Here is a 23,202-nt window from a genome sequence, read left to right on the forward strand (position 1 = left end):
AACTGCTCTGTTGATGGTAAAACCAAACCGTGTATTACCCATTACCAAGGGTATAACTACATTGAGGATGACAGGAGGGGGAGGGGAATCCATTCCATCACCAAATGGAGGAGAAAACACATCTCCATCACCTCCAACTTTCAGCTGGATGAAAGGGGGGAGGAGGGATGGGGAAGGCTGCAGCATGGCAAGCAGCAGCTCTGAGGCAGCTCTTTTCCCCTCTCTGCTGGCAGGCTCAGCTGAAGAAGGGGTGGCACCACAGGGTATTACACAGTTATGTCTGTTTGCTGCTGGGACAGGAGAGAGGCAGCAGTGGGGCTTCCTGGCTATTGATCCTCACTCCCACCCCTCCAAACAGAGGAAGTGTGGTGTGGTGCAGAAACCCAACAGAAAGTACTTTATTTTCCTCTGTTTTGGAGAGCAAATGAGCTCTGGTGTAGTTTGCTGTTTACAGAGCCCATAAGGGAAGAGAAGGTCAGGCAAGGAGGGAAAACAACAGGCCTGGCAGGAAAGGAGGACAGTCACCACGTGTGGCATGAACAGGAGGGGACAGCCGAAATCCCAAAGGCGCCATGAGGAAGAGGCAGCTGAGAGGACGGTGCAGCAGTGGAGAAGGGGGACAGGAAGGCTGGGCAGGGAGGCTAGTCCCGAGGCCTGTGAGCATGGATGTGGAAATTTAGGCAGCTGGCAAGGCAGACCGGAGAGCGGCCAGCAGAGACAATGGCAGACTTGGGGAGCCAGGGCAGCCAAGGCAAGCTGCACCCTCCAGGGCCAACCTCATCACGCAGAGGGGATGAAGCGGAGGCAAGGCTGCCCGGCTGGGGTGGGCGAGCAGGGCAGGACCCCGAGCCCCGCGGGGATGCCCGGGTGGGCGGCTGGGGCTGGGGGCACACGCAGGTGCGAAGCAGCCGCTCCGGGGGAGCTCGGTGGTGCCCCCTGTCCCCAAGCCCCTGGCCTCGAGGTCGCTCACCTGCCTCGAGGTTGAAGGAGATGCGGGCCTCGGCGAGGTAGGGAGTGTCGCTCTTGGAGCGGACGCGGCGGATGGGTCTGCGGTCGATGTCCTCCTCGGAAGATGCCGCCATTAATGTGGGCACGGTGAGCAGCGTGGCCCGGCGAGCTGGCGAGGGCGAGCGGGCGGCAGCGGGGAGCGCAGCGGGGCCGGAGGGGAGGAGAGGGGAGGGGAGGGGAAGGGGCGGCGGGGTTGAGGGGGGGGAGAGGATGGGGAAGGAGAGAGGGAGAAAGGAGCGGAGGGAGGGAGGGAGGGGGAGAGAGAGAGGGAAAACCCGTCAAGGATCCACGGACGGGAGTGGAGGCCCTACCCGCTGCCCCCCCGCCCCCGGGAGGACAGGTCCTCCACGGGGGGAGGCCGGCCATGCAAGCTTCCCCCCTCCCCCGGCACTGCCCGGCACACCCCGGCCCTGCCCGACCCCCCCCCCGAGCACCCCCGCCTGGCCCGCGTGCCCCCCACCGCCCCAGCTGCCCCCCGAGCCCCATAGGGAGGCCGCGGCTTGTGGGGTCATCCCTCGCCCCTTTCTCCCCTAAGCGGGGGTTTCTAACCTAGGCCAGGTGCCCGAAGCGAGGCAGAAGGGCCAAGAAGTTTGCAGAAACAGGCAATCTGTCCTGGCGTTTTGAAGCACCAACCTGGTTGAGGTGCCCTGTGCAGCATATTTTTTGAACGTCCTTCCCGTACAGATGGGCACTCCGTGCTTCAGTCGTGCAGGCAGGTGTGTTTGAAAACCCACCTTTGTCTTCTCTATTTAATAGCTTCCGATAAACCTGTTAATTCTCTTCACGTGGATGTAGGCTGCCTGCCCCATTAGGGCACCAGTGTCAAATGGAAGCTCTAGATGTTAATGTAGGTGAAATTATTTAAAATGCTACTTTTCAAAAATGCTACATAAAGTGTTAAACACTTAAGAATGTGTTCCAGTGAGTGTAGCAGTTCATCTTATCTAATTATTTTTTTATTATTATTTTATTTTTAACAGGAACGCAGTCACTTAAGGTCAGTGAGTTGTCAGTATCTCAGAAATCTTTTGTTTTGGTCAGCTGCAATATCAAATGGAGCAGTGAATGCCAGGGGCTCAGCAACTCTGCAAGCAGCCATAGTGGCATTCACAGTTAGGAATTTTGCGAACAGCTTTCTCACTCATTCCTGCAAGATCAGCACTTTTCAGCCACCTTTCTGCCAATTGAACTGGTAGCTGTTTGGGGGTGTGCCAGATATTTTTCCATGGTTGTACTATTAGGTTTACCTGAGGTTTGCTGTTAGGACTAATCCCTTCATACAACTTTACAGGAACTTTCATGTTTCTGGATGACCAGAGTGGATGACATAAGATCTTGTTTGCAAAGCCATCCTCTTTGCTTTGATGTTACTAGCATAACCCAGCTAATGCAGGGGGAAATGTCCTTTGTTAATAGAAATGCAGGTGTTCACAGCAAAACAGCTGTGACATCCCTGGACCTCTGGTGAACCACCATACTACTGGCAAGCAAGGAGGTACCATCCAGTCCATGTGCATCTCAAAATAAATAAATAAATAAAAATCCAGCAAAACCAGCATAGGCTGTTTGGGGAAGGGATAGTCTTACATGTGTCAAGGTTGAAGCAGATCCTAGCTTCTTCTAAGTATGGGGTGTCACTCTTAGACCGCAGTCTTCTAATGGGTCTCCGGTCTATGTCCTCCTCAGAAGAAGCCGACATCAGTGTGGGCACAGTGAGAAGAGTTGCCCGACGAGCTGATAAGAAAGAATGAACGAATGAAGAAGACGATAGAAGAAGAAAAGAGAAAATGAAAAGGGGAAAAAGGGTAAGGAACAAAAAATAATAATAAAAAAATAATAAAAAAAAATAAAATTGTTCAATGGAAATGAGAATCTGTAATACGTGGTAGATGAGGCTGTTTGCTGTGAGGTCCCTGCCTCACATGCTGCAGAATTTATGTTCTGCACCAAGTAATACAAAGAGCACAAAAGACTGATGCACTGTGTCCCCCCAAGACATAAGTAATACCCCTGTTTCGGACACGGATTTCCTCTTCATGGTTTGCTAGTTTTGCATCTTGCATCACTCTTCACAACTTGTAAACAGCCGCAGTCCCTCCTTTTCTGAATACTGTGTTTGATACAGTGATATCTGAGTATCACTGAGGAAGTTAGTTAAGTGTTCATTTAGTTTGCAGAAATTAGAGGGAGCTATGCTTGGAACACATGAAATGATGTATACAACAGCTATCCAAAAACTCAATTTCTTGGTGTCTTAATTTGGGCACTCAAAATTAACAGCTAATTTTTGTTCTTGATCACTCCACGTCTCAGTGTCTTAATTATGAATTGGGGAGAATCATTATTTTCTTTCAGTGGGTATTTTCTAAAAATATAAATTCATTAATATTTGTAAAGTATTCATGTATTTTAGTGAAGCACCAATGAAAACCCCATGAGCAAATTAATATTTCTATCTTCTCAACAGGCTCTAAGTGGCTTGGGGCCATGTCTTCAAGGAGGAGAAAGCAAAATATTTAATATTGCCTCATTTATTCAGTGCTGCCCAGTGATGAAGCAAGTGGTAGGAGAGTAAAAAATTACAGTGTCATCATGCAATTAGAAATTGTACCATAATACAGATGGATTTAGAGGCTGAATTAATGTTGTGGAAGGAACCTTCATTCTGGCATTGCATAAGTATTCGGCACTTGACCTTACAGCCTTGATAACGTCCCTTCAATGTAGGTGTTTTTTATGTGAAATGTAATGAGTGTCTGTTGATTGCTTTGGAAACTGAGCCTATAAATTACAAATCACAAACAGAAAAGCCCTATCAATATATCCACCTGACTAGAAAAAGGTTGTCACAAACGCTGGGCAGGATCTGGCTGATCACTGAAAGCTTGAGTACCATGCACAAGTACCCTGCCAGTATGCTGCTCGTCCCTCTACCCCATACAGAGTTGGAAAGAGAATTTCTACTGAAAGCCCATCCTTACCCTTGATGTGGGTCTATTAACATTATTGTGGGGCTCTGTAAGAGCCTATACTTCCTTAGATAAGAAGGTGCAGTAAAATCTAGGGCTTAAGAATTTCAAACCATCACATGCTATCCTTTTATTATGACATGGACTTTCAGAGAGCTGGTTTCAGCTCTGGTCTGCCACATGCACACACATATATGCCCAAAAATCAGACCTGGCATGCCTTTGTGTTCAACCTTAAGAAGAGTCTAAACCATGGATATTTCTCATGGTTTGGGCAGAGTCTGGCACAAGTCCTTATCTCGGGGCTTTTGTAAGTCACCACACTTCAAATAGCTAATAATGAACTCTATTTTTCTGCTGGGAATGGAGAGCACAACTGATGGTGACTAAGAGCAAATTTTGCAGCCTTGTAACTGCAATTCTTGCTTTAAAAAGTTTTTGAGAGTTCCAAATAATATCTGTCAATCAGAAGCCTTCAGATGCTTAAACCCTGAGTTAGGTGTTAGATAAGATAGCATATAATTAATATGATTTAACAAAAGCTGTCACACTGTATTTTTCAAATTGCAGAATTACATAGTTTACCAAACAGGAAAATCTGTGCTGCTGGGGGTAGCAGTTATTTCTGGTCTAATTTATTTGTTTTCTGGATTTAAATAGATTTCTTTCAAGTTTTTGCTCCCTCCTAACACAGCATCTGAATTTGAAGTAAAAGCATAGGGCAAGAGTTGAATTTGATTTAATGAGGTCAGCTATTTAGATTAAGCTAAAGTAAACACTGCTATTAGACTGTAAACTATTACTCCATTGTAGCAGGGATGTACAATAATGAAGATGAAAGAGAATAGAAAATTTCTGCCAGGGAGAATTTTGTATACTGCATCATCAAATGTATACCAAAGGAATATTTATCTGTATATGAAGTCAACATTGCAAAAAGCATCTCATAAAAGTACCATGTAAAAGATTTGTCCTTTAAAACTGGTATGATCTAGCTATAGTTAAAGTCAGTGAAAGGCCACCCATGCACTTCAGGGGTGGCTGGATCACAGCACAGGAGACTATTCAGAAAAATAAACAAACAAACAAACAAACAAAAAACAACACCAAATTGCATACGCATTTATTGAACACACAAGATAAGTGAGTTTTTCTGTATTCATTTATAAATCATATTTTACCTTTTGGGTCAAAACACTGGGATCTGGTCTGTACGCATTTTGACTAGAGGTAGGTGGATGTTGGAAAATATTTCCTGGAGTATTATTTGCATATTATTTTGACAACCATGATTATCTCCCCTTTATGTATATTATCAACTGCTTTCAAGAATGCCTGGAAATTTTAAATAAACATTGGAACATTTTCAGAGGGAGCTAACGTGTTGGTGTTTTTTTGGCAATAAAAAACTAAGATCAATTATTTCACATCTGTGGAACAGGAAGGTATAATTGATCACATTCAAATATCCATATGGTGACACTGAATATACATGAATGGCATGAATATACCACCTGTACACACTTTTCCTTATGACCCTGTGTCCATCACTGACAACCAACCAGTGTTTCTAGCTTGAGAAACTTTCCACAAATGAGTTCAGCGTCTGCTACACATTTTTAGGAGATGGCTTTTCAGGAAAACTAGGAAATATCCCCTTGAAGGTGCTGGAGTACAGGAATGACATTATGATACATGTTAAGGGGCCCTCTTATGCTGCAAATGGATTTGAATGCAGTGTCAGAAAACTCATTTCAAACAGCCAGTCTAGCATTGCACAGAACACAACTTAGTCATTTTGGTTAAATTGTTTTGTTCCATTTGCATTGTTCCTGATGTGATAGGGTTATGTTACTATCAGTAGGTTTTGCCAACATCAAGTTTGGTATTTGTTAGAAAGAGAAAAGAAGGTAGCTAATGGAGGAAAAAAAAATAATAAAAATGCTGTAATATATGTAATGACGCTAGAATTGATTGCATATAATCTCATATTTGTTGTCTCAAAACACTGTATGTTATTGAAGTATGACATAAGTATGCATTTGGGAGAGGGGAATGCAAAATACATGAAGGATTGTAAGTGTATGTTTAGAGACCTTTAAAACACGTAATTTCAATATGTTTAGTTACATCTGAAGGTGGTCCAATTTCTGAATACTGTTTGAAATTACCAAAAACATGGGGGACAGTTTGCAAAGAATTATTGGTGGTTTCTGTTTTTTCCATTAAAATACTTTTTCACATATTTTAATACAAATATTAGTACTAATTTTGATTGCCAAGAACTAGCTTTATGCTTTGAAAAGTTATATTTTTTAAGACTAATGTTTTTAGAAGAAATTTGGACATTTTTAATCAGAGAAATTTCTGAGGTGGAAAGTCATCCTCTTAAAATTCTTTAAAGAAAATGTGAAATATTCATGTAGATTTTCTTGTCCACTTTTATTAATCAACTTTTACTGAAATGTTTTAAAAACATCTTATTGGTAATACAAGTACCCTAGTCATTTTTTGCTTAATAATTTCTTCATCTAGAAACTCTAGTTTACATAACAGTTTCTCACCTCTAAATGGCAAAACAAACAAAACAAAACAAAACAAAAAACACCACCTCTTGAGACCTGATGTTTTTAATCTTGCTACAAGCAAAGTGCTAAGATGTTTCTGCTGGAGATGCCTAGACCTAGATGTGTTGGAAAGGCTATCTTTCTTTGTATATAACCACGAGTAACTTCAGATAGCGCACAAATAGCTGTAAAAGAATATTGGCTTCACAACAGAAATCTTAAAGAGCAAAAACTCATTTCTCAGAGCAAATTTTGAACAAGTTGGTAAAATACCTGTTAAAACATTTTAATTGCAGTGCTGCTATTGCTGACTGAGTAGGATTTTTTCTTGCTACTTATTTTCATTAGGGAAGGATATGAGTTTCTGGTTTGATTTACTGCATTCTGCTGGCATCCCCTGCTCTTTCAGTTTTCCTCCTTCATGCTTTGGTGGAAAGGGCTCACTATAGCATCACATGTAAATAATTCACACAGAAATGCATTTTTGGCTACATATGAGCTTTAAAAATGTTGGTTCCCATAGGTTTTGATGTCTCTAGAACATGATATTCTACCTGTGCTAAAATATTTTTAGTTTGTGAGTGTTTGTTAAAGACAATCAGACAGTGGGTCCAAATGGATGCTTACCAGAAAAAGAAAATCTCGTGGGCTGATTTAATGCCACTTCACTTTTGTCTTGTTTTAAATTTAAGTGCTAAAGAACAACATTTGAAGGAGTAGAGATGTGAAATAGGGTTTGACTGGCAGGAGAGGGAAACAGTAGAACATGTGTGCAAGCACTGGAGAGGACATAATTTGGTATTTATGATGAATGATTTATAGGTTTTTGTCTCCCGGATAAACAGAGAAAGAAGTACATGCATATGGATTGTTGTCTCTCTCTAAAGTGAAGCTGTTGAGATCTTTGACACCAGTTTGATGGACACCAGTAATCTGAAAAAAGTACTCAGATATGTGGTTGCAAGAAATAGATCATAGGGCAAAAGACATCCACTTTGATGCACATGCTCGTTATGCTGGTTTGTGATATTTAGTAAGTTTATGCATAATATGCCTACTTAGCATCTGTTGTACATTTTAGAGGAAATGTGCTTGTCCTTCTTTGAATCCAAAGGCATAGGCTAAAGAAAGCAGAAGATATGTATGTATCTTAAAAGAAAGAAGAAAAAAAAAGAAAGAGAGAGAGAAAGGGAAGGGCAAGCAAGCAGCTAGGTGATTATGAAATAGGGACAAGTAGGGGTTTTGTTATTTTAAATTATTTTTTAATTTAGTTGAAAAAATTAAATTTAGTGTTCAGAATATTTTTTTTTCAAGTGCGAGCCACATATAAGTTTTCCATAGTTTCTGTGTTAGGGGGTATAAAGAACAGGGTCGCAAACATACTAGTTTTATTTAGATATGCCACTTAGAATTAGAAGATTCTGATTTATTCTGACTTTAATTTGGCTGACTGGATATTGAAATAAATGACCAAGAAGTAGCTGAAGCACAGTTACTGCAACTCATCATGAGGTATTTTTATACAATTGCTGAAGCTAGTCTACCTGACTCTGCAAGCCAGAGACTTTCATCATGGTACTCCATTGTCTGTTCATAAATTCTAAATAATCACAAAAGAGGTGCAAAGGGGGAAAAATGTTAAAAAAATGATAAGGGCAGGGTTGATGTTGATCGATTACTTCCTTGTATTTAAAGGGAGAGAAATTGATTACAACAGCTCATTTGCTGTTATTAATTTGCTATTGTTAATGTTATTAGTCTAAGAACTAATAATATCACATGAATAAGAAAAAGACATGCAAAATAACATAATTCTGAAGAGATGTTAATCTATGGGATGGATTATCTGTAAAATTTGTGTGGGTGGAGTATCCAAACTTTACTTTACACAAGGAACATCTACAGTGGAATCATTCTGGACTAGGATTTGGGGATACTGCAACAATACTTTTGTGAAATAATGGACATACTGGGTAGTCAGCAATGATTAAATTCAAATATCTAGAACGAGTCAGCACTGCCTGAATTAAAATAAATGAGCAAAAGTGAAGCACAGTGAAATAAATAAATCGTGGCAACAGAGTGGAAGAGGGGAATGTGGAGTTAAGACTGTAACTGGGAGTATTTTATTAAACCTGGAAAACTGATAGAGCAGGATTTTCTGAAATCTCTTGAGCAATAATTCCGTATGTGTCTATACAATCCTGTGCACGTATTATCCATTTGCCCTATGTACTATGTTCTTGCTTATTTCCATACTTTTTTTCTACTTTGCATTCATTTAATCACTCCTTACAATCATCAAATAGATTGCAGGAATGTTGCAACCCGTAAGAGCATATCTCGTGCAAGTGGATCTTTGAATTATTTATAGGTACAAAGATAGTTTAAGATAAGCCTTCAACAAAGTTTTGTTCAGTTATTTAAATATTCACAGTGTATCTTGCCAAATGGACTGGCAAACAACTTTAACGTATGTAGGAACATCTTGGAAAATCTCAATGCAGTTAATTTTAAGCTTCATGCCCCCTGCTGGTGCAAAAGGAGATGAGACGGGAAAAGTGGATATGGTTCTTGAGGAAATTAGAAAAGATTTTATGCTCGAGTCAAAAGTCACCTGAGAGCAGAGGGGAATCTGGGTTCCCGTCAGCATCAAAGTTGGACTGTAGAGCAGGGATGGACTTGCACAGCCCAGAACAGCATCCTGACCATGATGTACAGCCCATCCAGTCAGGTTCTGATTTGTGGCTGTTAGAGGGGGGTGAGTCCTGTGACCACTTCCATCAAACTCACAGCCACAGAAAAGTGTTATGTAAAGTCTGCAATAGGTATCTCTCCTTTTCTGAGGGTACGTGAAGCCTTAATTTATGACACACCAAACAGAAGTCATTCTTCTCTCTTAGAATTCACTTAAAGAGACTTTTTCCCATTTTGTACAATTGCAGAGGGGTTCCTTGTTTCTTGATCCTGAACAAGCCTAGGTGTGAGCCAATAGGAACCAGCAGCGAGGGCACTGCATGCCATCCCTGTACCTTGTTTCATTTCCTGTGCTCAAGGCCAGCTCTCTGATACAACACAGCTGTGGAGAGAGCAGTTTGAGACACCCTGACCAGCCTCGGAGCTGTAGAAGAAAAAGCCAAAAAGCCTCAGGTACTGCTTTCTGCCTTTGGGAGCTGCATTTACCCTTTGCCTGCTTCCTGAGCCCATGGCTGGCTATGTTCCTCACTGATCGATGTCCTGGCTGCTGATTTATGTCCTGCTTGGCCTTGTACCTTCCTCATTGCCATGGACTTGTGTGGTGATCTGGACTTGTGTGGTGATCTGGCTGAACCTGGGTGACCATCTCTGCTTGTGTGCTTCAGTGCTTTACCTCTCATAGGAGAGACCATGCCTCTGCCTGTCTTGCTGCCTCTTGGCTCGCTTTCCCTTGTGGAGCGGCCTTCTAATGCTGCTCTTCAATGCCAGCTTGCTCAGCTCTGACAAATATGAGGGGTTCCTTTGCAAGCCCCAAAGCAGGAGTTCCTTAAAGTTGAACTTCAAACCAGCTGTCTCTCCAAATGAGGCTACCACTGTTACGGTCTGCAAATTTACCGCTTTTGATTACAGCCTGACCTGTTTTATGAAGTTACTCCATTTCCTGAGTTAGGTGCCTTCTTACTTGTCAACATGGGATTCCTTCTGTGCAAACAAATGCCATTAGCACAGCTGTCTTCCATCTGAGTTCACTCCCTAGGCTTTTTTAATTTGTGTAGAGAGTGAGACATGATTCATATTATCCCAAGGAAGATGCCTATGATTAGGTGAACTCTGCTCTCAGAATGACTGAGACTTTCCACTGATACATGTTAGTCAGCTAGTCAGATGTCTTGGATGGAAACGTCTTCACTGACGACACCTAAGAGGTAAGTGAGCTGCATCCTACTCCAGGACCCATGGTATGCTTTCAGGCCTTATGTCTGCAAGCCATGGTAGATTTGTGTTTAGAATACACTGACATTCAGGAGTGACTAATATTTTAATTCCCCACACTTCAAAGGCAGACTTTTTCAAAAATGTAACTCCAGGTCCGTATTTACATTTCAGATTTGGACTTTCCTGGGGCAAGGGGCTGGATCTAGGGACACAGTCCCTTTCCTGCTTCTGACTTGCAGATGCGTCACCAGGCATTACACAGTTGGCAAGGACACCCCCATCTCCTAGATCCTAACATACGGCCACAGAAGAGACAGTTGGGATAGGGCTTAAGATATTTCTGGCTGGTATCTGAAGACTACAGCCAGCTGGCTTCATTCACTAAGTTTTCTAAATCTAGATAATCTTTGCTGCCAGATACAGCTTTTGGACTTTCCATCCCTCCTGTTTCACTTTCCTTGGAGGAAATGGGGAGCAGCTGTTTGAACAGCACATGCAGCCTTGAACGGCCAAATATCCTCTGTTCTGTGCTCAGCCCACAGGAGTGAGGTAAAAGCTGCTGTTGCAGAAAGAGAGGATGGGAAAGAAGGCAGCTGATAAGGTAACACCTCTCTCCTCCCACCCTACAGCAGCAAGGGCAGCTCTGCAGCTTTCAGCAGGGGTAGGAACGAGATGTGGGCATTAGTGCAGGCAGTACGGGATAGAGAACCAGCTAGCTGCTGGGTGCCAAGACCTTATTTCAGTCCCTATGCTGAGGTCAGGGTATCCTGCATGCAACTGCAGAGGACCTGAGGTCATCTGGGATTTTATATCCTTTGCTAGCAACACCATCATAGCTCTTTGAGTTCCTTCCAAACATCTTGCAGTCTTGTTCCTTCCCTTCTCTTCCACCCACAAGGAGTGGGTACAGTTGAAAATGAGTGCTTTCCAGCTGTTGTTTGTAACATTGTCATGTCATTAATGTGAAAACATTGGAACATGTTTTTGTTCTTGATCTGGAGGATCAAAGGATTAAAAAGCAGAAATATTCCAATCTCACAGAAAGAGTAAGAGGGTCATAAACCCTTATTCTACAGCCTGTGAACAGAGCATATTGTAATGCAGTAACTGTAATGATAACTAAAGTAATAATAAATGTAATGCATTTTGATGTATTTTTTAATTAAATGGCAAAATACCATAGTCTTCCTTCACTCAATTCTGGTATAATACTGTTTTAATGCATAAACACAAGCTCTGTGATAGTATGATTTGTTAGTAACATCATGTTATTTTATTATCATCAAATAGTTAATTGTGATCCCATTAGGTAGATCTGGTGGCAGTGCTGTCTTGCACACTTTTTTTTTTTTTTTTCAGTTCCAAAGTAGCTACTTGAGCTAAGCTATATATGTTAGATGGGTGCCTCACACTCAGTATGGGTTTGGTTGTTTTTTTGTTTGTCTCAGAATGTTTATGCTAATGCAGTTTAACTGTTTTTCAGAAGGCAGATAAGGAAAAAGAAAGGTTCTTTTTGCCCACATTTGGAGAAATCATGCCATTATCTCATGTAGAAATGCCTGTGCTGTGAAAGACAGACTTAAAATTTGGCACAAGGTACAAAGATGACAGGAATTATTGGAGCCATACAAGCAGCACCAACGCATGCCGAGATAACATTGAGTTCTTTGCTGAATAGGGTTAAGAGCACAGAGAAAGGGGATGCTACCATCAAGAAGTTTGAGGCTAAGGGTGGTAATAAAGACATTTGCTACAGGAAAATTTGTTGTTGAAACTCTTCCAGAGGATTATTGTTTGGCCCACTGAAACCAACTCTGTCTCCTCATGCTTGGTGCTACGTCAGACAGTGAAAGCCTCCCGAAGCTGCTCTTGCACAGGCCACCTTTCACCTCTCACACTTTCTATTGCTAATTGGGTTGTCTGTCCATCCACATCTTCAACCACCTCTCCTTGCTGGCAGGAGATTGCCATGTTGCTACATTTGAGCAAGTAGAGCAGAAATGTCTCTTCTCTGCTCATGTGATTTCCCTGTTGGCAAGCAACTCGATAGAAAGCAGCTGCCCTCAACCAAACATAGACGTTCAGCAGGGGAGAGCACTAGACACTTGGGGAAGAGGGCTCACAAGCATGTGAGGTAAGTGATGTGGAGGGCAGGAGCTAGAAAAAAATGCAGGGATAACAAACAGCAGAGAGAGAGGTGAAAAGTTGAAGGAAACAGAGCATAAGTTCAGAGTGGCTCTTATATCAATGCACTGTTTACAATTACAGCAGTAATGAGGGTTTGAGAACCTCTGTACCATGCTCTGGTGCACAGTAGAAGCATGTCATTGGTGTCTTAGACAAAAGGTTTACACATGGGTGGACAGAAAGTCTCATATTCTCATTGCTGGTTCCTACTTGTTTTGTCCAAGGGGTAAAAGCCCTCATGACAGATCTTAAGGTCAGTCCCCTGCCCTGATGACCTGTGTATCAATGAATATATTTCTGCATAATGTTTTTTTTTTTTTCTTTCTTTCTTCTGTTTACATTTAAAAAGGCAAAATGATTGCGTTAAAAAGAAGACTCAACCAGATGCTAAGGTGAAAATTTCAACGTAATGCAATTCTGTATGTGCTAATAATATAATTTCTCCAAATACAGGGAAAACGTTTTTTCCCTGCCTTCTTTGAAATACTTAGAGTGAATGTTGCCTGTGCATCCTTTATTAACCACCTTGTGCATGTTGCTGTAATTGTCTTTCACTACTTGAATACATATTTCTTCCATAGTCCTCTGTACCTAGCCATGCTTGGGAAGGGTGCTGTTGATAAATTGATACAGCTTATAACTTGTACATTACATAGCAGTAACTTGTACATTTCTGAAATTTTGTATCTATGTAATAGAAAAGGCACTGTTCCCACAGGGATATTAAAGAACCTATTTTAATATCACTTTTATAAAAATGCTCAGGCCTCCACTGCATTTTAGAGACTGTAAAAAAGTGAGCAAAATCAGTCATTGCCCTCAGCCAATTTTAACCTGACTTTGAGGCGCTTAGCATTTGCCTCTGTTGTTGTTCAATGCAGAGAGCTGTGTTTTGACAATAGTTGTGTTGTTTTTTTTCCCCTCAAACAGTTTTCTTTGAAATATACAGATGAAAATGTACCACAGTAACTGGGGCAGCAGCTGGGCAATGTAGCAGCACCTCAGTTGAGCCAAAAGTCAAGTGGCACTGACCCCTACATCTCCTGGGATGGTAGCATTCCCCGTGTAGATTAGGTCTTGCTCTGGGAGGATGACCTACAGAGGGAAGGCCAAATTCTGGTGGCTTGTCTTTGAATGCAATTGATGAAATTAACAGCGGAAAAAACCTGGACTGTGTTTTCAGAGAATAGTATGCAGGCAGTATGTAAAAAGTAAAAGGTTGATAGAGTTGCTTGGTCCTTCAATTTTTATTCAGTTTAGTATGATGCTTGAAGTTTAAGGAATACAAAACCCTCCTCTTTGAAACTGTTTTATCCAAAAATAGAGCTAGTGAGAAAAATGTGAACTGACTTTACCAAAAATATCACCTATGTTGTGAACAATTTTCAGCTACCTTAAAGCAAAGAAGTTTGATTACTCCTTCACACTCTTGCATTCTGTTCAGTGCGGGACCAGCATTTCATTGGGAAGGACACAGACCCCTGAGAGCATGCTGCTTCCATGCAGCACATTAAAACATCTCAGATCTTTCCTAAATCATTTATTCCTGCAGCAGAAAGTAATACTGGACTGTACTGAGTGATCCTGACAGCACTGAGAAGCAAGGAGAGAGGGGAATGGCACCACAGGGTAACACAGCATGCAGCTGGCTGTTCCCTCTGACTTGTCCACTCTGGTTCTGCAACCCCAGAGTCTAGATCTTGGTTTTCCATTTTGCTTCTGCCATACACCCAGCAGCTTTCACATAGCTTTTCCTTATCCTCTGAAAGGGCACATCAGCCTCTTTTTGTAATCCCTTTTACACCCCATGCATTCTGAAGGCCTTTCCCTCTTGACTGTGTATATTTCAGTAGCTCAGTCACAAGGACTGGCCATTGACTGACCCTATATATCTTAGCTGTACCATTAAAATAGTCAGTCTGAGATAGTGCCAAAATTTCTTACCTTGGGCTCCTTGACTGTAAAACAGTCTGTGAGCAGACTCGACATCCAAAAAGTAGTCCATTTTGATGGAACTTTATTTGTGTGTACAATACTCCGGTCTGGATGATCAGTCAGATTCCTGGGAAAAAAATAGAGATGTCAGATAGAAAAGTTGGTGAGTTTCTTTGTGGAAAGAATAGTGTAGGCAGTCATTAAAGTTTGTGGTTTGGATTATTAGGGTAAAAACATTTTCAAATCACTAGTTGTAGAACTTTCACAAGTATCCTTTTCTATTTTGGGATATCTGGTTTAAATCTTTGTCTAAAGACATAAAAGTACTGCTACAGTGTTAGCAAGGTTCCTGGTGCCTTTCCAGAACCATCAACTTTATTCTTGCCACAGTCTCCATTTCTTACAGTACAGACTTATATTACTCTGCCTGTTACATTTGCTCTTAAAAATGAGAGCAGAAGAGATTGGGAGTGCCATGGACAGCAGCAATGCCAGGACCTCTGAGAAGACTCCATTGTAATAGACTACAGTAAAGACGGCATTAATGCTGCTCACAACAAAACACAGCACTAAGAAGGAAGACACAAAGCTGTACTTTGTTGGACATTTCATTCTGCCTAAACAGGCAGAAACCAACCTTTCCTTACTCCTTCCTACTTACTGACCAGAAGTAGCAGCAGAACATCCCACCATCAGTTTTAAAAGAGGTGATAAGAGCAACCATTAAGAAATGGTAGGATACTCCTAGCACTGTGTCTTAGTTAAGGTTTATATTTTTGGCATTCTTCAGAACCTTGGATCTGTTTAAATCCTAGGTTACTTTTGACAAAGATGTACACTGAATCAAGTGTGCCTCTGCCAGGCAGAGTTCCCAGGATTATGCACATCAGCCTGACCCTTCTCCAGTCGGGCTCTTGCTAAATGTCCTTGCATTTTCCTCTATTCTCACCAACTCACATAAAAACCCAAGATTTGAAGAAAAGGCACAACCCAGATCTCTCTTCCACACCTCAGTTAGTTACAGCATATAATCATAAGCATACAACAGCTCTGCACAACAGACAAACCGACAAAAATACCTCTAGTCCTTTTCTGTACAAACCCAACGGAAAGGTTTGGGCAGGGAGACCAAGACCCTTACTTCAAGCAACTCTTTTAATTATGCTGGCAAAAATCAGGAAACCAGGGTTTCAAAGCTTTTTCTTTTTTCTTTAATTTGGTTTTCATCGATCAACATGCAGTCCTTTCTAAAATTCAGAAGCCTAACCCGATGAGCAAACTTTTAAAATTCCTCAGCAATTCACTTGGCTGTAGCACTCCCAGACCAGAAATGATACTTACTGCAAAATATCAAGAGCTGACTGGCAGTCGTGTACGCTCCAGTAGTTTCAAGGAAGGTTTCTTTGATCTTAGAAAATGTCCCCGGTGTAAGCAAACAATTTTGATTGTTTGATAGGAATTCTGATGAATAATGCATAACGTCAACTGGACTTCCTTTATCAGATAAAAATGGCCAGGAGATGCTGTTACTTAGCAACAGGAGGTGACACTATGATCATCTCCTCCACTCCCCCTCACCCTTCATACTGAAAAATTAAGCCCCTGGTTTTGATTTGATAAAAACTTTCCTAAGGAAAATAATAATAATAATAAAAAAATAGAAAAATACACTGCATCAAGTTTCCTTAAGATTATTTTTTTTTTTCTCTCTGATCTTCCTCATTGCAGCTTGTATTCTGAGATACTTTAAAGTGTTTCATAATGATTAACTGTAACATTGTGTTTTGTGCAATAATTTGCTTCCAGTAAGCAAAACACTTACTTTCTTCATCATTTACCACAAGGGTAATGAGACTGTTAAATGTTTTGCTATGGATTTAATGCAAATACTACCTTGAAAATATTCATTTCTTATCTGGTACTGCTTGTTGGACAAGGCATACAGTAAAAACAACACAAAAACATTCCACAGATGCTATGAAATATATAGATTATCCAGAAATCTCTCCTATTCCAGAATTCCTACTTTAAGTAATTCATTCATTCTTGAAGGTGCTATAACATCTGATACAAGCATTCTCTAGGAATCATTGCATTTCTGCATAACATACAGCTTTATACAAAATACAAGATGTAGCTTTTTGTAGGAAATATACATTGATCAAAAGCAAAAGCACTATGAAAAATTTTAAAAATAAATAAATAAAATCACATGCAGGAGATAAGTACTTACCACTGTTACTGACCTCTTTCCATCCTACTGTTATGGAATAAGACTAAGTAAATGCAACCTAGTCTGTGAGCCAGAATGAACAGCTTCTAATTTTCACTTCAACCTCAAAATCAAGAGTACTGAACAGAGAAAAGTGACGGATCTGCTGTTTTATATTATGATGAAATGAAAGCTCTTAGCACAGATCTGAGTAGAACTGCTTTTTTTTTTTTTTTATACTACATTAGCCTGCTAATTTGAAGAAAGTGAAAGGCTTTGTTTTACTGTCGTTTATCTGTTCTCTTTGCTACCCCCACAATTTAATTTGCATTTAAAATTATTCTTATGTCTCCACTGCACTCCAAGGTGTGGAGCATTTTCTAATCACGACAAATGTTCAGTGTGGTTTTTGTGCAATGCCACTTTTATTCTGAGCCAGAAACATAGTGAGTAATTATAATTGCCAGCTATTTTCTAGAATGAAATACAGAGTGGTTGTCTGATGCAGTTTCTGATTTTTCCTCCATTTAACAGTGCATTGCAACAAACTCCTCAGTCAAAGCATCAGTAAAAACATAAATCAAATAGCACAGTGTCATGTCATGATAGCTTAAACATGCACATTCACAAACCGTAAAAGCAGAATACGATTCTACTGAGATCTTTTTAATAATAATATACCTTTTCCAGGTTTGAAAGTGGGCTTGGACAGTTAATAAACTGAAATACAGCACAGTTATTTCTTGATGGCTTCCAGTTCATCTAGCTAACATTTCTGGAGTCACACATTGTTTGGAACCCAAATGAAGCCAAGCAATAGGGGCTGACAAAAGCAATGTTAATAAGTTGCACAGAACATCCCTCATGAGAGGGATGGAAGCCTGGTTCCTAGAATAGTTCCCCAAAACTTTTTGTCAGAAAGTGACAAAGGCAGGGATAAAAGTGATCCTTTGAAAATTTTTGTTGCAGAAGTTCTGTCCAAGAGAAGTGTCAGGAAACAATCAGGCTTAGTCTTCCCTTGCTTGCAGATATTCTGCTCAAGAGATCAGCTATAAACGCCTTTGAAATGCACTGCCACCAAACCTAAATGATGCTCAAAACTGGGGGTTCTGAAAGGTCAGATTTTGTTTCAGCATCAGACAGCTGTTTAAATCAAATACAATGGATTTTTTGACTTTTACGAAGAAGCCCAAAAAGATAAATAAACCCTCACACTATGGGTTATGTGGTACAGTTTAGAAAGTAAGATTCACTCTGAGCAGATCATTACAGGGATTTCCACTCTAAGGTTTCTTAAATGCTTCTTCGAAGCATCCATACAGTACTGAAGATATGGGTGAGCTATATGGGTTTCAGATAGAAAAACAGAAAGAAAAAGAAAAAAAAAAAAAAAAGAAAGAAAGACTGGCAATGGAAAATGGAAGACAGAAGAAAACTATCCTTCATGTTCTGCAAGGATATCTGCTACTTGCTAACAATACTTTTTTTTCTCCTTCTCCTTCTCCTTCTCCTTCTCCTTCTCCTTCTCCTTCTCCTTCTCCTTCTCCTTCTCCTTCTCCTTCTCCTTCTCCTTCTCCTTCTCCTTCTCCTTCTCCTTCTCCTTCTCCTTCTCCTTCTCCTTCTCCTTCTCCTTCTCCTTCTCCTTCTCCTTCTCCTTCTCCTTCTCCTTCTCCTTCTCCTTCTCCTTCTCCTTCTCCTTCTCCTTCTCCTTCTCCTTCTCCTTCTCCTTCTCTTTCTCTTTCTCTTTCTCTTTCTCTTTCTCTTTCTCTTTCTCTTTTTTTAGAGTTACTGGATCTTAGTCCAAAGGAAGCTGAGAACAATATAACTTTGCATGCTGGAGAATGTTTTATAACACCTATCAATTAACCTTTGCTGTGTTCTTCTGGTCCTCTTTGTCATCACCCTTTCAATCCACTTGGTCATCTTCCAACTTGACTGATGTGCACAGTCATTGAAATTACCAGCAACCTCTCTACTGACTACTGCATAATCAAAATTCATCCATTTCAGGGATTTACAGCTCACTTTAAATTATTGTGCAGTAGTTCTGACAGCTGCCAAGAGCTCTCTCTGACTATGGGGTACTTAGCAACAAGAAAGGTAACAGTGCCTTTTATTTATATGCTTCTGTGGCATTCATCGCCATGAGGGAAATCCTTGCCTGCCCAATTACAAACCCTTTAGGATGGTAGCACGGTCCCACATTTAATCCTCAGTCCCTCAATAGGGAAATCCATAACCTCCAGTTGAGCTGAAAAGCCTACATGTCTAGAAACATGTTCAGGTGAAACATGTTCAGTATTGAATATAGTCTGCAGATCAGGGTTCACATATCCTTGAAGCTCATTCTGAAAGTTTGACAGTGAACATTTGAAATAATGTATGGTGCATTGAAATGCGTTCTCTGTCTTTGTTTCCAAGAACATCAGAGCACCTCACAGGGCAGGACAGGGAAGTACAACAACAGCCAGAACCAGAAACTGCTTACCAGCTATTTGAAAGCTTCCCTGTGCTCTATCAACCCCTGAAGCCAAACTTGCAAAACCTCTGCTGTTGGCCAGACCTCTTATCAGCACAGATTCCTATGCAAGATAATCAATGCAATGGTTTTGTAATATACACAGATACCCCCAGAGGACTAGACTGAGATTGAACTCTTTGTGAGGTAGAATATAAAAACATCCAACCGACCTCAGAAAAATACTTGGAGAAAAATTGTCATGCTTTGGAAAACTCTGAAGTTGGCATTCCTCATCAGGAGCTTAAATAACCTACTGCATCACATTTAATTTTTTCCCAAATTAAAAAAAGAAAACCAAACCAAACCAAACCAAACAAAACAAAACAAAAAACCCTCAAGAGGAAAGTAATTGAACATTTGGCATTTAAAAGAAGTGAGTAGCCTTCTGGTTTTCTAACAGTCAGATACATGTAGGCAAGAGGGCTGTTTTTTAGTTTTGTTTTGTGTTTTTTTTTTTTCTCCTACCCTGAATTCTCTGTTGAGAATATAACTGTTACTGTAATGACTCAGAACCTCAAGAAAAAAAAAAAGAAAAAAAGAAGAAAAGTCTGCTGCTGACAAACATTAATACTAACCTGAAAGAAAGTGGGAGAGAGAATGTAATGTGTGACTGAAGAAGTGTAGGCAAGGTGATTATTACAGACTTGTTTCCTGAGGGATACATTCAGAATAAAGGAAGAATATAAAAGTTTAAACCCCTAAGCTATGAAAAGTAGTTTTTTTTTTTTGTGTGTGTGTGTGTGTGTTTTAAATCATAATTATCAGTTTTGTGCTTAGATATATTAAAAAGAGAGGATTGATAGCAAAATTAGGACACAAATGTGTTCTAGATTTCTTATTTGTAATGCAAGACAAATATGTCACACACAGCATGTGATAAAACACAAAAATATTTAAATGAGTGTTATATATGCTTCACAGTGACAGAGACTAACACTGATGTTTTCAGAAGTTTCAACAGATTTTGTACAAATCCATTTTGGTGTCCCCATGCTGAAAACACTTCCGAGTTATAGAAGAGTTATCAAGAATAAGAGGAACTCCCACTGTGGATGTACTTGTTTCTGATATTTCTGCCATAAAAATGATCAATATCCAGAAACATTTAAGAGAATATAAAGGTAGTTCTGGCTCTTGAAATCAGTGGAAAGTTTGTTTTTGGCTTTTGTAGCATCAGGGTCACATTCTCATTATTTAGCTCTGAAGCAAGCATTGCACACTTTCCAAAGCAGAGAAGACGATCTTGAAAAGAGGCAGCTTCAGGATCCAGTGACATGAACAAGAAGTTCAAAAAGTTATTATCTGAGAAAATCTTAAAATGCTGTCATGGAGAACAAAGATTAGACACCCTGCATAGAAGAAGTCTATTCTAAGATAATATATGGCACTTCGATACGCCTTCATTTGAGGGAGGAGAGCTTGAAGTCATAATTATATGATAAACATATTAGGGAAGAGAGATTTTGGGAGCACATGTATGTTAAAGATGAGTTCTTCAGTCCTTATACAAGCAGAAATTCTTCTGCATTAAATAGACTTCATCATCTTCCTCAATTACATGATCAGATTATTATTTTTTCCCTATAACAAACCACATAGGAAAAAAAAATACATTCCCCAATTCATTCCTATAGGTTACATGGTAACCAGAAAAATGCAGAGCTGTCTGGAGCAGGGAACAGGATGAAACTAGTAAAACAGATTTTTTGGTTAAGCTTTCCTCCATAGCTCTGCCAGTACACAGCAGTCATGGAGGGGGAGGTATCCCTTCTGGTTTCCTTACTTTTCTAGGAGTTTTGGCAAGGGAAGTTTAAAAAGATTCAAAGGAGCAACCAAAAACCATGAGAGGAACCCAGCAAAATCATCCGTCCTCTACACCTTCTTAGGACTGAGCAGTCCCCAGAGCTTGCACTAGCCCCAACACCAAGGATGGTGTGATTGCTGAGAACAGGATAAGGAATGATTTTAATTGATTAAAACACCATTAAATTATAATTTAATTATTGATTAAATTATTGATCATTATTGATTAAAACACTGTTGATTAAAATACCAGTGCAGGTACCAATGAATACAATCTTAACCTTCATCAAAAGAGGGGTAAAACCCAACACAGGGAGACTGAAAACAAATGTGTATTTATATTCTTTACAGCCTTCTGATGGCCTCTGAGAAATTGCACTGCTAGTGGATCATTCCTAAATCTAGTTTCAGTTGGCTGCTGGTTTTAAGTGGGATAAACAACTTTGAAATAACTGAGCAACTGGACATAAGCAGTGTTACATGATTAAATTTGATAAAAACCTAGGAACTGCAATCTGGTTAGAACAAAATCAAATGAATTCTTGCCAATTGAATTTATGTATGGAAAAGACATAACAATGGAGTATTAATGAAGTTACAAAGTAAAGTTTGTATATGTCAAATAACATGATGAGATTTAATATTCATGGGGCACCATACATACATAGATAAATAATGCATACGAATGCCAATCTCTGAATAATTTACATAAAATCAATCTCCTTTCTTGTTTCTACATTGTGCTATCCTCCAAAATCTGCATCAACTTAGATACAGTTTTCAAGGATTTTCAGACTGCATTTTTAATGTTTCACTTTGCTAGAATAGATTAACAACAAGAACTTCAGAAAAAAACATCCACCTGTCTTTGGTTTCTTACCCTGCACTGCCCTTGAGCTACTGAGAAGCCACATATTTTGCAGTAGGAACATTTAGAGGACTTGTAATGAAATATGTGAGTGTAATTGACAAAACCATCCTGATACCTCAAGTATTCCTGGACACATATCACTGTACCTCAGTACTGGAGTTGTTCCAAAGTTTGCATTTGCCTTTTACTTAGCTTGGACACAGTTTTCTGTGTGCAAATTGTATATTTTTTGTGCATTTCAAATATGTAAGTATATGCAACTACATATTGTTGTGCTTTCCTGACTTTAATAAAAAAAGATTTGATCCTGCATAGCACAGTGCTATGCAATGTCAAAAATGATGTGCAAAGTAGCAAGCCAGAAGAACCTAATTCTTTCCTAATGACAGCAAGACTGTAGAGCTGTCAAGTTCCTTCTGCCTTGTGGCAAAAGTATGGTCTAAAAGAGGAATACGTACTGCAGCTATGTGCTCCATTAGCATGAGGAATACGTACTGCAGCTATGTGCTCCATTAGCATGACGGGGACTGCACTAGTTCTCCTGTCTCCTCAGACATGCCTGTTTTCTGCCCACATCCTCCTCCTTTTTCACCAAACACTGCAGACTTGGGAGATCACTTCAAGCTCTTCATGTTGCTCATGATTTCAAAGAATTTCTGCTTGCCTTTGAGGAAGACCACTTTGCACATTCAGTGGGAATCTGTAGGACTAACACCAAATTTGCATTCCAACATGGAACATCTGATGTAGATCCTCTCCTCAAGTTCCTTTGACTTGACAGAAGAGCAGGTCTTTCAGACCTGCTCTTTCTTTCTGGTCACAATGTTGGACCAGAGATGGTTTCTAAAAAAGAACATTAGCTGAGGACAAATCTAGTGTTTTATGGGTTGCACTTATTTTCAGTCAAACCCTTTGAGAAAAAATAATATTTTGATTCTGTTGCCCAACTTTCACTAACTATTGGAGACTACAATCACATGCGGTGCACCCCCATGCACTATCAGAACAGCATGTACAGGAAGGCAGCAAATAATTGTCTTGATGAGTGACATTTCACAGTCTATGGGTGGCCTTCTCAACATGTTTGCTCAGTGTCCTCCCAGCTGATAAGTAATTTTAATAAAACATTGTCTTTAGGGGAATGAAGAAAAAAAGGCACATGTGACACAGCCAAGAGGCTAGGGTTGTTGTTGTTTGTTTGTTTTGTTTGTTTGTTT

The 23,202-nt window shown here is 40.2% G+C and overlaps 1 protein-coding gene across 5 annotated transcripts in view; it reads right to left on the reverse strand.

The window, feature by feature from the left end:
• The window catches only part of PHACTR1 (phosphatase and actin regulator 1), a 319,696-nt gene extending 302,529 nt beyond the window's left edge, over positions 1-17,167 (reverse strand). For 2 of the 5 annotated variants that reach the window (XM_068670498.1, XM_068670493.1), the window contains exons 1-4: positions 15,920-16,077; positions 14,588-14,705; positions 2,596-2,742; positions 971-1,117 (exon numbers count right to left, since the gene is read on the reverse strand). In XM_068670498.1, coding sequence (XP_068526599.1) covers positions 971-1,117; positions 2,596-2,742; positions 14,588-14,648 — 355 coding nt within the window. In that variant the 5' untranslated portion in view covers positions 14,649-14,705; positions 15,920-16,077. Of the gene's footprint in view, positions 1-970; positions 1,118-1,641; positions 1,718-2,595; positions 2,743-14,587; positions 14,706-15,919; positions 16,078-16,811 lie in introns of those variants that run through there. The other 3 variants (XM_068670495.1, XM_068670494.1, XM_068670497.1) reach the window with 3 other exon arrangements.
• Positions 17,168-23,202: the final 6,035 nt, after the last annotated feature.

Source organism: Anas acuta, chromosome 2 (assembly GCF_963932015.1).
Source record: "Anas acuta chromosome 2, bAnaAcu1.1, whole genome shotgun sequence".
Taxonomy (NCBI): Eukaryota; Metazoa; Chordata; class Aves; order Anseriformes; family Anatidae; genus Anas; species Anas acuta.